At 44.7% G+C, this 16,680-nt stretch overlaps 1 protein-coding gene across 2 annotated transcripts in view; it reads left to right on the top strand.

Annotated features, from left to right (window-relative positions):
- Positions 1 to 16,680, top strand: part of CALCOCO1 (calcium binding and coiled-coil domain 1) — a 165,159-nt gene that overhangs the window by 139,719 nt on the left and 8,760 nt on the right. For both annotated transcript variants that reach the window (XM_040425827.1, XM_040425826.1), the window contains exon 12: positions 8,326 to 8,537. In XM_040425827.1, the coding sequence (XP_040281761.1) occupies positions 8,326 to 8,537 (212 nt within the window). The remainder of the gene's footprint in view (positions 1 to 8,325; positions 8,538 to 16,680) is intronic.

Below are 16,680 nucleotides of genomic sequence, written 5' to 3'. Positions count from 1 at the left end.
CAAATATTGCTTGCTCCAATTAATTAAATAATGTATCTGATAATGACATCTATATATGAGTGGGTCACATATTACAGGGGGGAATTTATCAAGTTCTGCCATATGTTGGTCTTATCTGTGCAAAAATTTGTGACCTTTTGCACTTTTACACCACTCACTCCAATTTTGAAAAGTGGGCATGGTTCACTATGTTAATTAGTTTCACTCCACACCTTGACTTAAGTCACAAAAAAAAAATGATAAACTCACTCCAGTAGTGGGGGTGGTGTAATAAAAGCTGAAATTCTAGACAATAGTGTTAGGCTTAAAGGGAATGTGTCATCTGAAAATGACCAGCTGTTTAAATCACGTTTTAATGTTTAACCTATTTCTTTATAATTTTTGATGTTATTTTAAATTTTCCATGTCACTTTTTAGATTTAAACTAAAACCAAATATCCTGCAGTTTTCCGCCACTTCTTGGTTTGTACAGATTACTTTACTGCAGATAACTCATTCTAATCCTGCCTGTAATGGTATCACCTCTGTGTATAGATAAGCCTGGATTCACCATTCACAATAGGTGATTGTCAAGTCTTATCAGGTCACAGAGCATGCCTAGAAAACTCTCCCATCCCCTCCTGTCCATTGTGTCTATGGCCCATGCGGCTGCCATAAAGCAATTTTTTAAATGCTGTTAAGAACAGCTCAGACAAGATGGCCGCCCCATAATAATGTTCAGAATTAAATTAAAAAAAACTGCAAACAGATTAGAAAGAAGGAAATGTGCTACTTTCTGATTTTATCTGCCAGATACATTTTTGGTGACACATTTCCTTTAAAGAAGCACTAAATGCAATAAACAAGTTGCATTATTTGAGAAATTTGGAGGAAAGTAAATTAACGCCAACTCAAGCAAAACTGACTTTAAATATTACCCTCGTGATAAATTCCCCCATTATGTTTTTTGGTTTTTTTGTCTACAAATGCTAATCCGTTTTATTATACTACATCAGATTCAGCCGTGTGCATGAGGCCTAAACATTGCTTAGTTATGTATCATGGAGAAATTCCAGACTGTGAGGACTGAGAGCTTTTTTTAAGGAGGAAAAGGATTGTGGGTTAGAAGCTTGGATTGGTCGTAAACCGTGTTTTGTAGAAGTCTTGTTTTTGGGAGGATAGATATTGTATGAAAAAGTTGTGAATGGATTGTTGCATTATAATTTTTGAATTCCTTTCGCTCTTGTTAAAGACAGATTGGGTATAATTGCTAGAAAGTTTTCAATTTGTATTAGATGTGTTTTGGTGGACACTACTTGCAAGATCATTGTATAGAGCAAGGGTACTCAACTGTCCTTACCCCTGCAGTGGCTTGCTAAGTGGGGGGCGTTCCGCCCCGGGTGCCGGCTCTCAGGGGGTGCCAGAGTCCAGAAGCAATGAGTGCTTCCATCAATACAGATGGAAGCGCTCATTGCTGGAGCGCAGGGAACTGATGTCCTGTCACTCACCACTCACCTTCTTCAGGCCAGCAGCGCTCTGAATGGTGAAGCAGGGAGACTTCTCCATGCTCCACCATTCAGTCTGCAGGCACAGATCACGCTGCCTGCCTGTGTGGGAGGAGCCTGCAGCCCGGGAATCTGCATAATCTCCGCCCACGCAGTGCTGCAGAGCGATCTGTGTCTGCAGGGGAGAGAGGACTGTGAGCTTCAGGAAAGGGACAAGGTGAGTAGTTACTGTGTTTTTTTTTGTTTTTTTTTAACACAGAGGGGGCATTTCTACTTTGGAGGGGGCACAATGGGCATTGCAAATGTGAAGGGGGCACAATGGGCATTCCTATTTCGGAGGGGGCACAATGAGCATTTCTACTATGGAGGGGGCACAATGGGCATTTCTACTGTGGAGGGGGCACTATGGGCATTTCTACTCTGGAGGGGGCTCAATGGAAATTTCTACTGTGGAGGGGGCAAAGTGCACAGAGGGCATTACTACTCTGAAGGGGGCACAGTGCACAGAGGGCATTACTACTATGAAGGGGGCACAGAGTGCATTATTACTGTGAAGGGAGTACAATGGGCATTACTAGCACAGAGGGCATTACTACTATTAAGGGGGCACAATGGGGATTTTTACTATGGAGGGGGCACAGAGGGCATTATTACTGTGAACAGGGCACAATGGGCTTTACTACTATTAAGGGGGCACAATGGGCATTATTACTATTAAGGGGGCCCAATGGGCATTATTACCTTGAAGGGGGTACAATGGGCATTTCTACTATTAAGGGCCATTATTATTGTGAAGGAGGCACTATGAGGATTATTACTATGAAGGGGGCACAATGGGGATTATTACTATGAAGGGGGCACAATGGAGATTATTACTATGAAGGGGGCACAATGGGGATTATTACTATGAAGGGGGCACAATGGGGATTATTACTATGAAGGGGGCACAATGGGGATTATTACTATGAAGGGGCACAATGGGGATTATTACTATGAAGGGGGCACAATGGGGAGGAGGAACAATGGGGATTATTACAGTGAATGGGGCACAAAGAGGGCATTACAACTGTGAAGGGGCACAGATAGGGCATTACTATTGTGAGGGGGCACTTGGGGTATTCATACTCTGTGGGGAGGAATTAAGGAGGTATTGCAATGTGTCAAGGGCACTAAGGAGCATCATAATGTGTGGGGACACCAATGGATCACCCTTCTGTGAGGGTGCACTTAGGGGTATCATACTCTGTGGAACACTAAAGGGATATCATACTTTGAGGGGCATTAAAGGGGCATCATTATCGTTGGGCACTGAAAGGACATTTTTAATGTTTGGTTGGCAGAAAGGAGATTAGGTGGGCTTGGAGGTGTGGATTATTGTAAAAAAAAAAAATTACAGCTCTACACGCCAATGGTGTTGTTCCTCCTTATATATTTTCTCTTTCACCTGCTACAGCACCCCTGGAGAGACCGCCTCCTCCTCCTCAGGAAACAGGAACCAGAACCAACTTTTAAAAGAGGGATCATCCCCTCTACCTCCAGTTCTGTTTCCTGTCCTAAAGGGCAGGAGGGAATAGGATCCGCTGGAAGATAAGATGAAGATGGAGTTGCGGCGGCCCCGGCTATTGCTATAGTGTGAGGAGAGTTACCCCGTTCGGCATAAGACTCCTCTAGGAGCCACTGCAGAAGTCTGGGCTCCCTTCTCTCTCCTTACCCCTTCCGTTCTCCTTCTCGGGTCATGGAAGGGTTTCGGCCTTCCTTAGCTCCTGCGAACCTCTTTGGCCGTGTTCGCATGTTCGGCTGCCGGCCCGCGTGCGGGATTCCTTTACCTCCGGGTTGCGGCGGTGGAAGGAAGTTGACGCTGTGGACCAGAAGGGGAGGGAGCCGGTTTGCGCGGGCCAAGGAGATAAGCCCAGCCGGCTCTCTGCCATAACGAGTGGAAGAAAGTGTCAGTTCCTCCATTCTGGCTTGTGTTTCCTGTAGGAACATGGAGAAGGCTCAGTGCGCTGGAACCACCAATGATACATCGGTACCAGGGTGGGGGTAAGAGGGGTTATACCCCAGCATGAATTGTTTGTAACAGTGCTTATGTTTTGTTGCTTATTTAAGTATCTAAGGAGTCTTCTAGGAAGACCTCCAGAGTAAAAGAGAGGGGATGTGCTGTATGTAAGAAAAAGCTACCTTCTGCCTGGGCAAAACCCCTATGTCAAGGGTGTATCAGCAAGTTGATGAAGGAGGAAGCTCCGTCTTTAATGGGCAGCATTAAGCAAATGATCCGTGAAGAGGTCAGAAAGTCGGTTAGCAGTTTGATAAAAAGCCGCCCCAGTACTTCTTCGGTTGCAGCTAAGGACTCCCCCTCCAGTGACAGTGATATACTTTCTGATTTGGAAGAAGAAGGAGAATGGGTGTCATCAAATGAGTCTTCGGATTACGAGGCCGCAGGGAAACAATTTTTTCATGTCGAGAACACTAACTCTCTAGTCAAGGCGGTTAGGGCTACCATGGGGTTGGATGATCAGAAGCCACAGCAATCAGTCCAGGACTCTATGTTTGAAGGTTTCGTTTCCAAGAAAAGAAAGGTGTTTGACGTGCATAAAAACATTCAAGCGGTGATCGCTAGAGAGTGGAAAAACCCTGATAGGAAGTTTTTTGTTCCTTCTTCGGTGAAGCGGAAGTATCCATTTGATGAAGAGATCTCCAATCCTTGGGATAGGGTCCCAAAGCTTGATGCTCCGGTGGCGAAGATGTCCAAGAAAGCCGCACTCCCCTTTGAAGATATGGGTTCACTTAAAGACCCGATGAACCAGAGAGCAGAGGTTTATTTAAAAAAAAAGCGGGGGGCTTTTAAACCTGCTATTGCCGCTATGTCTGTTGCTAGGATGGGGGAGTTAGAGGCTCACATTAAGGGAGGTACCCCTAGGGAGCAGTTACTTTCTTCGTTCCCTACTATAAATAATGTCTTAGATTTCTTAGCCGACGCTTCTGCGGACTCCTTATGATTTTCCTATAGGGCTTCCGCCTTACCTAACTCTGCCTATAGGGCAATTTGGTTAAAAGGCTGGAATGGGGATATTAGCTCCAAGGCAAAACTTTGTGCTATTCCTTGTCAGGGTGAGTTTTTATTTGGGCCGATCCTTGACGATTTACTAGAAAAAGCTTCAGACAAGAAAAAAGGCTTTCCCTCTGTTAGTCAGCCCCCCAGAAGGCCTTTCCATCCCAGATTTAATAAAGAAAGCTTTAAAGGGAAGAAAAGAGCGAAGCAGTTTACAGGTGCGGGTAGGAAAAGTAAGGGATTTCTTTTTTCCGGGTCAGATGGCTCAAAAAAGCAGTCCCAATGACGCCAGAGCCCCTGTCGGAGGTCGGCTGTCTCTTTTTGCTCTTCAATGGCAGAAGATCTCCAACAGCCCGTGGATAAATTCTGTGATAAGGGAGGGCCTAAAGCTAAAATTTCTGAGCATTCCAGATGGAAGATTTGTAGTTACAGATTACCGTTCAGATCCCACAAAACAGTCAGTTATCATCTCAGAAGTTTTCTCCCTAATAGAGAAAAAGATGTTGGTAAGAGTTCCAGAGCAGGAAGTGACAAGGGGATTTTATTCGCCCCTTTTTCTTGTCAAAAAACCAAATGGCTTGTTTCAGACTATAATAAACTTGAAGTGTCCGAACCGGTATCTGCTGTACGAGAGATTTCGTATGGAGTCCATTAAATCAGCGGTGAACAATCTTTTCCCAGACTGTTTTATGGCCACAGTAGACCTGAGGGATGCGTACTATCATGTCCCTATCCATCCCAGTTACCAGATGTTTCTGAGAGTGGTCGTCCAGTTAGAGTGAGACATTCTGCATCTTCAATTCCAGGCCTTTTCCTTTGGGCTCTCTCAAGCTCCAAGGGTTTTCACGAAGATTCTTTCAGAGATGATGGCCCATGTGAGGGAGGAGGAGATCATCATTATACCATACCTGGACGATTTTTCTTCTGGTGGCCCGGTCAGATTCTTCAGGGGCAGATTGCCTGGTTGAGGGAGGTTCTAGAAAAGCTGGGATGGGAGATCTAGAAAAATCCAGTTTGTGCCTGACCCAGAGATGCAGCTTCCTAGAAATGATTTTGGACTCTAGTTCCCAGAGGTGCCTGCTACCCCTGCAAAAAGCCTTACTTATCAGATCAAGAGTTCAGCTTCTTCATTCGCGCCCATCAGTCACCCTAAGAGAGGCCATGTCTGTGCTGGGTCTCATGACAGCCACTATTCCGGTAGTAGAATGGGCCCAGTACCATTCAAGGCTTCTTCAGCTTCAGATCCTGTGGGATTGGGACAGATGTCTACCCTCTCTGGACGCAGAGATCTCTCTATCACCCCAGACTCTAGATTCCTTGGAGTGGTGGATGAATCTAAAAAACCTAGAGAAAGGGGTTCCTTGGATCAGGGAGGAGATGCTCTCCTTGACCACGGATGCGAGCCCATTCGGTTGGGGAGCCCATGTGGGGTCCCTGCTGTTGCAGGGGAACTGGGACAGTTATTCTCTGTCCCAGCCTCAGATTTTCAAGGAATTGAATGCAATCAGGGTAGACTTAGTACAGAGTCTCCCAATTATCAAGGGTAGAAATGTGAGAGTTTACTCGGACAACACTACAGCAGTGGCCTATATCAATCAGCAGGGAGGCACAAGGGCTCAGGGCCTCATGACGCTTGCTCATCAGATGTTCAGTATAGCAGAAGCTTCTCTATTATCCCTGTCTGCGGTACATCTAAGGGGTTCAGATAATATGAAAGTGGACTTCCTCAGTCGTCATCATCTATACCAAGGGGAGTGGTCCCTAGATCAGGGGGTTTTCAAACAGGTTGCAGCATTGTGGGCGACTCCGGAGATAGATCTCTTTGCCACCAGGTCAAACAGGAAGGTAGAGGTCTTCTTTTCCCTATCTCCGGGGGAGCATCCGAGAGCAGTGGACGCATTGGCCCAATCATGGCAGCAGGGTCTTCTTTATGCCTTTCCCCCCTTAAAGTTGTTACCAAGGGTACTCGGGAAGATCAGAGAGAAGGGAGCCACGGTAATAATTATAGCCCTCTTTTGGCCGAGACGGGTGTGGTTTTCCTGGCTCCGCAGGATGTCAATTGCGACCCCGTGGGTGCCTCCGGAGTCTCAGGAAATTCTGTCTTGGGGTCCAATCTTTCACCCAGAAGTAAAAAATCTGCATCTGACTGCCTGGTTGTTGAGAGGGACATTTTAATAAAGAAAGGTGTCTCTGAGGATGTAGTTAACACTCTGTTGGCTAGTCAGAAGAAGGTCAGTTCAGATATCTACTTGAGAATTTGGAGGGCCTTTTTCAGATTCGCTAAAAGTCCGGTGGATGTGATAGAATCTCCTGACATCCCGCTCATATTAGATTTCCTGCAGGAGGGATGAAAGAAAAAACTTAGGCCTATCACTTTGAAGGTCCAAATTTCAGCTTTAAGCGCTTTGTTTGAGTTTAAGTTAGCAGAACATCCTTGGGTTCGGAGGTTTATAACAGCAGTGTCTAAGTTATCTCTGCTCTGTAAAAACAGAGTTCCTCCCTGGGATTTAAATTTGGTCCTCTCTTCTCGCACTTCAGTACCTTTCGAGCCTATTGATGAGATCTCCCCAAGGATGTTCTCCCTAAAACTCGCGTTCCTCCTGGCCATTACTTCGGCTGGAAGGGTTAGTGAGATCTCTGCGCTCTCCATTGACTCTCCCTACTTGGTGATCTTTGAGGATAGGTTGGTGATTTCTCCTGATCCTTCTTTTTTACCAGAGGTCTCTTCACGCTTTCACCATTCTCAGGAGATAGTGTTACCTTCCTTCTGTGCTTCCCCTAAAAATAAGAAGGAATCAGAATTCCACTGTTTAGATGTTAGGAGGTGTATTATGCAATATCTACAGGTCACTCAGCCTTGGAGGTCCTCCTCTCTTCTGTTGCTTTTGTTTCAGGGACCTAACAAGGGATCCGCAGCCTCTTCTCAGACTATTGCTAGGTGGATTAGACAAGCCATTTCCTTGGATTACTCTTCTAAGGGAGTTGTTCCGCCCTCTGGGTTTGGGGCTCACTCTACGGGATCAGTCTCCACTTCATGGGCAGAGAGAGCTTCAGCTTCTATAGAGCAGATTTGTAGGGTGGCTACCTGGAGCTCTTCACATACTTTTTTTAGGCACTATAGACTTCAGTTACCTTCTAATGAAGGTCTTACCTTTGGTTCGGAAGGTGCTTCAGGATGTGGTCCCACCCTAGATACTGTAGTTTTCTTGCCTATTCTCCAGGGGTGCTGTCATAGGTGAAAGAAAAAGATTGAATTACACTTACCGGTAATCGGTTTTCTTTGAGCCTATGACAGCACCCGATTAATTCCCATCCCAAAAAATAAAATGTGTAAAAAATTATGTATACTGTTAGGTTGTGAAGATATTATGTTTCTTAGTTCTTGAGTAAAGGACTGGAGGTAGAGGGGATGATCCCTCTTTTAAAAGGCGGTTCTGGTTCCTGTTTCCTGTCCTGAGGAGGAGGAGAAGCCGGTCTCTCCAGGGGTGCTGTCATAGGCTCAAAGAAAACCAATTACCGGTGAGTGTAATCCAATCTTTTTGTTTTGCAGCTCAGCTTCATCCTACGGCAGGCTCAGGTATGTGGACCTTTACAAAAAGTACTTGAGTACGCCTGGTATAGAGTATAGCTCGAAGAATGGAAGGTGTAGTGGGGAGCAGGGTATCGGAAATTGAATTTACTGTAGGTTGTAGGTGATGTTGAACATTATAATGGTTTATAGCTGATTTTAACATGGACCCGACTTTTGGACAAATTAAAGTGAAATTCTTTAATTTTATTTCTATTCCGCAGGTTCATCAAATTCGTTGCAAGGTCTCCCTGACTCAGATGATGAGTCTGTTGAAAACATGAGACTGCCTCAGCAGGAAGACCCCTACAAATTGAGTGACCAGCTCTCTTCTACTTTACCTGTCTTCCCTCGAGAGTGTCAGAGGGTGGTGATCAACCAACCCGCACCGATCGCATGTCAGCTGCAACCGCTGCCTGAGGACAGCCCTGACTCTGTGAGTGTATTCACCCTAAACTGGTGAAAATTAGAAACTTATGATTCCTAAGGATAACGTGAGCAGAACAGCATGCAACAAAACCTTGATAAAATGTAAAATAACCAAAGGCAGAATTGAAGCAGCTTCTCTTCCATAAGTCACCCTAGAATATTCCTGAGGGAAATATACTGGGTAGATGACCAAAGGGTCTTTTATCTTCTAAAAAGACCTTTACTGTACATTTTCTACTATTTATGTAGTGTCATAATTTTATATCTTCAGAAGAGCTTTAATTATAATTTCCCCATCCCAGAGAATCTGGAGAACATGCAAACTGTATGCAGATAAACTTGGTTGAATTTTCATAATGCTAAAATACCACTGTTGGCATCTTCTTGACTTTGGAAGGTGCTGTAATGAGGCCCTTGGGGTGTAATGATGGATACAATGCAGTGATCTTGTCCCAGCATTGTTTCCTTGTAGCTCTAAAGTTTTGGGTCCACATCTTACAAAGAGCAGGATCACAGTTTTGACTTTGTACATTCTCCACAAGTTTGCATGGGTTTCCTCTGGGAACACCAATTACCTCCCACGGTACTGTAGATGGTGATGAGATGACTAGATTCCTATGAAATTGTCCCTAGTGTGTAGGTTGTGAACCACATTGCAGACAGGGGTCGTGTGAGTGATAATATTTGTACAGCGCTGCTGAATATGTTAGTGCTATGTCAGAATCAGAATTACATAGAAAAGTACGGTATTAATCCTACCATACCACAAGGTATTGTCACAGCTCTGCTTGTAATTGTTTAGTTTTGCACACAATCTCTAGAGCCTTTAACGACTAATATCTATGATTTATATACTGTAAGAAGGTCCAGATGTAAGCCCCTTGTTTTTCACCTTTTGCCTTATCTGTAGATTCTCAGGGGGGACATTTTACAGGGTAAAGCCGACAGCTTGCCAATACACTTTGTTAGTTTTACCGTCAGAAACAAGTCTCTAAGTCCTAACCCCACTTTCCCCTCCCTACCCACATGTACCTTCAGGTGCATTAAAACTAACAAAGACAGAGACTGTACAAAGGACAGGAAACGACTCGCGGTCAGCTACTCCCTGTGCGTCAAATTAAGATCTTCGGCCATTGAAGACCACACAGAGTTCAGAACACGGGGTGAATGATAGCGCCAAGCTCTGCGGACATCTCAAAGCATTAACTTTTAATTTCATCAGATTTTCTAAGGCTCCCTAATAGGATGTTTTTCCAGTATCACCTTTGTGTGTAACACTTTTGCTGCCAGAATCAGCCTGATCCTGTTAGCAAAAGTGTTACACACAAAGGTGTGTAACCGCTGCTCGTGTAGAAGAAAGCCTTTCTTCTACACGAGCAGCGGTTACGCATTCTGGAGCATTTAGCACAAGCAATTTGCTTATTGCCGTCTCCAGCTGGAACCAAACCATTGATCTGTTCACGCTGGCGTCTTCTTTCTTGTTTTCTATCACCCATCTGCTCTGTAGTTTGAGCACATTGTTTTTACGACACTCTGTACTACCATATCCCTGTCCTTTACAGTTATATGTCTCCAGTGCTGGTCTTTACATCTGAAACACCTTTCTCAGACTGTAGAATATAAAGATACCTACTTGTTCTGCAGGTAGGCATCTCCCTTATGTCTCGCTGTACAGACCGTGCAGAGTGCCTATAAATCTGCAGTGTGGGGTGCATGCTGCAAGTGCCAGCCGTCAGGGGTCAAATGAAATGTACCTCCATGCCTAGTTAGTTTGCAGGTCCATTAAGCAGGTTATAGCAATTTATGATCACATGCAGCACACTTACTGCAGAACATTTCTGATTGTCTGCCTTGGTAACACTTTGCTGTCTGAGAATCACCAGTTGTGAAATTAGGCCTCTTTCTCATGACCGTATGGCTTTTTCAGTATTTTGCGGGTTTCAAAAAACGGATCCGCAAAAAATACTGATGACGTCCGTGTGCATTCCGTTTTTTATGGAACGGAACAGCTGGCCCCTTTGAACGGAAATACGAAAACGGAAGGCATACGGAGTACCTTCCGTTTTTTTTGCGGCTCCATTGAAATAAATGGTTCCGTATACGGAACACAAAAAAAAAGAAAAAACGGAAACTGAAAAACTGTTTGTGTGCAAGAGGCCTTAAACACACGGCCCCTATATAGAAGCTACTCTGTGTGATACGTATACCTGATCCCAGCCACTTAATTGTTTGATTACATTTATTGATTGCCGGGATTGACTGCTAGGGGAGCAAAATCTACTCCACTCACCGCCTGTTGTGTATATGGGAGGTTGGTTAAGCCACAGATTGATCATTTGTCTTCTATACAAGAATCGTGATGTAGTTTCAGTCTTAAAATACTCGATAATTTTATGTCAACCTTTTTACCGCCAGGACCCAGGGGTAAGGCGCGTAGTAAGCGGTGGGTATCTGACAGCTAAAGAGCACCTTGTACTAAACTGAATATTTAAAATAGCAGGTTTCTCCTCATAAAGCTATTTTCATCTATAAAAGGTTAAAGGGGGAAATGTCATACTAAATGCAAAGCTATAACCTCCTAGTGTCAAAGTAGCCTTAAGAGGCTAATTTAAAATACATATAATATAGCTGGGATGCTTAGGGGCATGGGGTTTTCTAAGCTACAGCCCACGCAGTTAAAGGGGTTGTACACTAATTTCCATGACCTGTCAGACTAGCCAGATTTGCGTTGGTAATCCCTAGGTGCTGGGTCCTGGCTCATTCACTTTCAGGCCTCCGCTGCTTGTCTGCTTTTTCGAGAATCGCATCCAAACAAAAAAACTTTCCTTGACAGAATAAGGGCTCATGCACACGAACGTATTTTCTTTCTGTGTCCGTTCTGGTTTTTTTTGCGGACCGTATAAGGAACCATTCACTTCAATCGGTCCTCAAAAAAAACGGAAGTTACTCCGTGTGCATTCCGTTTCCGTATGTCCGTATTTCCAATCCCCCCAAAAATAGAACATGTCCTATTATTGTCCTCATTACGGACAAGGATAGGACTGTTCTATTAGGGGCCAGCTGTTCCGCTCTGCAAAATACGGAATGCACATGGATGTCAGCCGTATTTTTTGCAGATCCGTTTTTTGTGGCCCACAAAATACATATGGTCGTGTGTATGAGCCCTAAAGCACATAATTTAGATTTGGATGCTATGTTCTCCTCTCCAACCTTTTAGCTACTAAGAGGTGCTAGGGTACAACCCCTCTTACCCTCACCAGGAGTACAGCACCAGGCTACACTGACACATTGTAACAAACCAACAGCTCTGTCACCAGGATGGGTTTTCAGCCTCTGTAGATTTGTGTTTATTCACTGTGTGTTACTACCTCACTATTTTCAAACTATCTTAACCTTCTACTTATAACAGCTGAGGTTCCATTACAATGTATCAGTGTAAATAAAGCATGGCATTTACCACTGGATTGCAGGTTTTGGATGTAAGCATGAGTGTCTGCATTCACCAACAGCAAGCAGAAATCTTCAATTTGATGCAGTGTGGCAAGAGGAGTTTAAAAGGGAGTTCCATTTTGAAGATAAAGGTTTGCCTGGACTGGTCAGCGTCAATATACGCCGTGTAGGCCACTACAAGCACGTCCCTTCACAAGAACATGTAACTTTATTTGCAAAGTTGTCGCACAGCAAACACTCACCCAGCACATAACATGGCCAGTTCCCTTCTTAGGATCTATGTGCACGCCAGCCGGGACAACACACAGGCGATGCTTGCACCCACCACACTCACAAGCCTGTCAGCGAGCAGGACACAGGAGGAGACTCACAACCGTCCAAAATAAACCAGCGTTGTTCGTGCAGCAGCGAATACACGTGAAGGGGCAGTGACCGCGCGAGCGATGGGTGGGAAAATTACTAGCCAATCAGGGTGAGGTGAAAGACTCTACTCCAAACTTGCCAGACTGATGAAAGCGGGAGCACAAGATGCGGGAACCCAAGCCATGCCCACCCTCTATGCCGGGTAGTGTGAGGGGCGGATTTTCACCCAGCAGACGTCTGCGGCGTGTGTCTGCTGGATGAAATCCTTTTTTTCTTAAAGAGGCAGAGCAGCGGAGGGTCTAGGCGCAAATGGCAACAAGATTACAAAATCTTGTAGCCATTTTGAAATTCTAAGTCGCATTGGCCACCATTTTGGTCGCCATCTGGAGCACTGAATAGTGATCGTGGCATCTGTGGGGTTAGGCAGAGGCAGCAAAATCATGGTGCTCCAATCAGTTACCATGACAGCCCTGAGCCGGCTAAAGGTTCTCAGGTCTGACCACAATAGTCATCTGTTATGGTCTGTGGGACAACCGATCAGAAGATCGCAGGTTCTAACTCCTTAAGGCTAAAAGTTATTGTGTAAAAAGTTTTCAATTTTTTTTTAAAAAAAAAGTAAAAAATAATTACATTAAATCACCCCCTTAACTAATGTTATATAATACACTTCTCAAAAAAATAAAGGGAACACTTAAACAACACAATGTAACTCCAAGTCAATCACACTTCTGTGAAATCAAACTGTCCACTTAGGAAGCAACACTGAGTGACAATCAATTTCACATGCTGTTGTGCAAATGGGATAGACAACAGGTGGAAATTATAGGCAATTAGCAAGACACCCCCAATAAAGGAGTGGTTCTGCAGGTGGTGACCTGACCACTTCTCAGTTCCTATGCTTCCTGGCTGATGTTTTGGTCACTTTTGAATGCTGCCGGTGCTTTCACTCTAGTGGTAGCATGAGACTGAGTCTACAACCCACACAAGTGGCTCAGGTAGTGCAGCTTATCCAGGATGGCAAATCAATGCGAGCTGTGGCAAGAAGGTTTGCTGTGTCTGTCAGCATAGTGTCCAGAGCATGGAGGCGCTACCAGGAGACAGGCCAGTACATCAGGAGATGTGGAGGAGGCCGTAGGAGGGCAACAACCCAGCAGCAGGACCGCTACCTCCGCCTTTGTGCAAGGAGGAACAGGAGGAGCACTGCCAGAGCCCTGCAAAATGACCTCCAGCAGGCCACAAATGTGCATGTGTCTGCTCAAACGGTCAGAAACAGACTCCATGAGGGTGATATGAGGGCCCGACGTCCACATGTGGGGGTTGTGCTTACAGCCCAACACCGTGCAGGACGTTTGGCATTTGCCAGAAAACACCAAGATTGGCAAATTCGCCACTGGCGCCCTGTGCTCTTCACAGATGAAAGCAGGTTCACACTGAGCACATGTGACAGACATGACAGAGTCTGGAGACGCCGTGGAGAACGTTCTGCTGCCTGCAACATCCTCCAGCATGACCGGTTTGGCATTGGGTCAGTAATGGTGTGGGGTGGCATTTCTTTGGAGGGCCGCACAGCCCTCCATGTGCTCGCCAGAGGTAGCCTGACTGCCATTAGGTACCGAAATGAGGTCCTCAGACCCCTTGTGAGACCATATGCTGGTGCGGTTGGCCCTGGGTTCCTCCTAATGCAAGACAATGCTAGACCTCATGTGTCTGGAGTGTGTCAGCAGTTCCTGCAAGACGAAGGCATTGATGCTATGGACTGGCCCGCCCGTTCCCCAGACCTGAATCCAATTGAGCACATCTGGGACATCATGTCTCGCTCTATCCACCAACGTCACGTTGCACCACAGACTGTCCAGGAGTTGGCAGATGCTTTAGTCCAGGTCTGGGAGGAGATCCCTCAGGAGACCGTCCGCCACCTCATCAGGAGCATGCACAGGCGTTGTAGGGAGGTCATACAGGCACGTGGAGGCCACACACACTACTGAGCCTCATTTTGACTTGTTTTAAGGACATTACATCAAAGTTGGATCAGCCTGTAGTGTGTTTTTCCACTTTAATTTTGAGGGTGACTCCAAATCCAGACCTCCATGGGTTAAAAAATGTGATTTCCTTTTTTTTTTTTTTTTTTGTGTGATTTTGTTGTCAGCACATTCAACTATGTAAAGAACAACGTATTTCAGAAGAATATTTAATTAATTCAGATCTAGGATGTGTTATTTTTGTGTTCCCTTTATTTTTTTGAGCAGTGTATTAAACAAATGTCAGAATTACTGAAATATAAAAATATTTTTCCTGAGCTCTGTAAAAATAAAAACACCTTGCACCCCCCCAAAAAAATTGAAAAACATTGATCAAACAGTCTTATGTACCACAACAGTGATACCAATAAAAACTACAGTTTGTCCCGCCAAAAACAAGCCCTCATACAGTTCTGTAGACGGAACTATAAAAAAAAGTTATATTTTCAAAGTTTTTTTAGTTTTTTTTAAGTATTAAAACAAAATTTTTATCACTGTAATCGCAGAATAAGGGCATCATTTCATTTTTAGTGCACGGTGAAGAATATTATATCTAAAGCCAAAACACCTTGGCAGAATTCTGTTTTTTTTTCAGTTTCATCCCACAAATACCGGTTATTTTTTTTCCTGTTTTCCAATACAATATATGGTAAATTAAATGGTGCCATAAATAATACAAAAAAAGTATGGAAATTTGTGAATGGAAAGTTAAGAGTTATGACTCTTGGGATGTGGGGAGGAAAACATGAAAATGGGCCTGCTCTTTAGGGGTAAAAAAGGAGTGGCCACAACGGTTATTTGCCTCAGACAGTGATTTTCCTTCTCGCCAGCAGCGAGGGACACCAGAATGGAAATGATCTTGATTCTTGTTGCACAACACCACTGATGGTGATTTGAAAATCTCACCTCACAAAAGGTTTTGTTGGGTTGAGAAAACAAATTTTCATATAGCCGATGTTATGATGGCAACCTGTGCCTGCCACTTCTCAGCTGTCCCTGGCAAGCACTGTTCAAGTGGCAAAGTGGATCCACATCTGCTTCGTAACACCCTGCAAAGGAATATGAGTTAATAGATTTGAGAGAGTAGGCTCACATTCAGATCAATGGCAAGTGGCTACAAAGTGCTTCATTCACTCTCAAAAACCCAGAATGTCTGTGCATTACATGAACTGCCAATTGAAAGTTTGATTGGGCATAAATCAGCTTAGAAGTCCAGTCAGGAGAAATCAGAGAGAGGGTGGACAAGAAGCGGTCAAACTAGATCTGTGACAGATTTATCACAGAACCGCCGCTATGTAATGTGTAATGCGAAGTGTGCGGCGCTCCCGTCAATGAAAATAAACAGAAAGTGGCCAACATCTTTAAAGAATACAACATCGAGGACCTTGTGTATGCCTTGTGTCTACCTGTTTTAGTTGATGTGCTATTTGTGGGTTGTCTGCTAAAGGGGTATTCCGGTTGTTCAAAGTTATCCCCTATCCACAGGACAGGTCCTACCACTGGAGTCCCAACCGATCATGAGGATGGGTACCCTGTACACATTGGAATGAATGGAGCGGTGGGTCAAGCATTTAAGCTACTGTTCCATTGGAAATAGCCAAGAGCTGTGCTCGAATTGCATTTGTGTGTAAACATGGCTATATGGGCTCCCTGAATTCTCCACTGGGGCAGAATTTGGGACCATGCTGTTTAGTGGTAAGGTAGCGCATAGTAACCTTCCTTAGCCATACTAGCTGTGGACAAGGGTAAAAGAACTTGACTACAGTATGTGACATTCAGACGGCGCAATCAGCAGTCACCGTTGAACTCTCTGCTTCTTATCTGTTGCCTACGTCATGTGGACAAAAGACACCGGACACCTATACATTCCGGCTACAGGAGATTTTATGACATCCCATTTTAAATCCATAGGGATTAATACGGAATTGGTAACCCCCTTTGCAGCTTCCACTCTTCTGGGAAGGCTTTCTAAAAGATTTTGGAGTGTCTGTGGGAATTTTGTCCATTCTTCCAGAAGAACATTTGTGAGGTCCGACACTGATGTTGGACGAAAGGGCCTGGATCACAATCTCCATTCTAGTTCATCCCAAAGGTGTTCAATGAAGTTGAGGTCAGGGGACTGTGCGGACCAGTCATACTTATCCAACCATGACTTTGTGGACCTTGCTCTGTGCACTGGGGCACAGTCATGCTGGAACAGAAAAATGTGGAGAAAGTTAATACAAGATTGTGATTGTCCACATTTGCTTCCTTTTGCTGGCTGGATTCATTTATCCATCACATTATGCACTGCTCGTTTCCATGGTTACGACCACCCTG

The sequence above is a fragment of the Bufo bufo genome, chromosome 3 (assembly GCF_905171765.1).
Source record: "Bufo bufo chromosome 3, aBufBuf1.1, whole genome shotgun sequence".
In the NCBI taxonomy this organism is placed as follows: Eukaryota; Metazoa; Chordata; class Amphibia; order Anura; family Bufonidae; genus Bufo; species Bufo bufo.
This window is presented reverse-complemented; position numbering and strand designations above follow the sequence as displayed.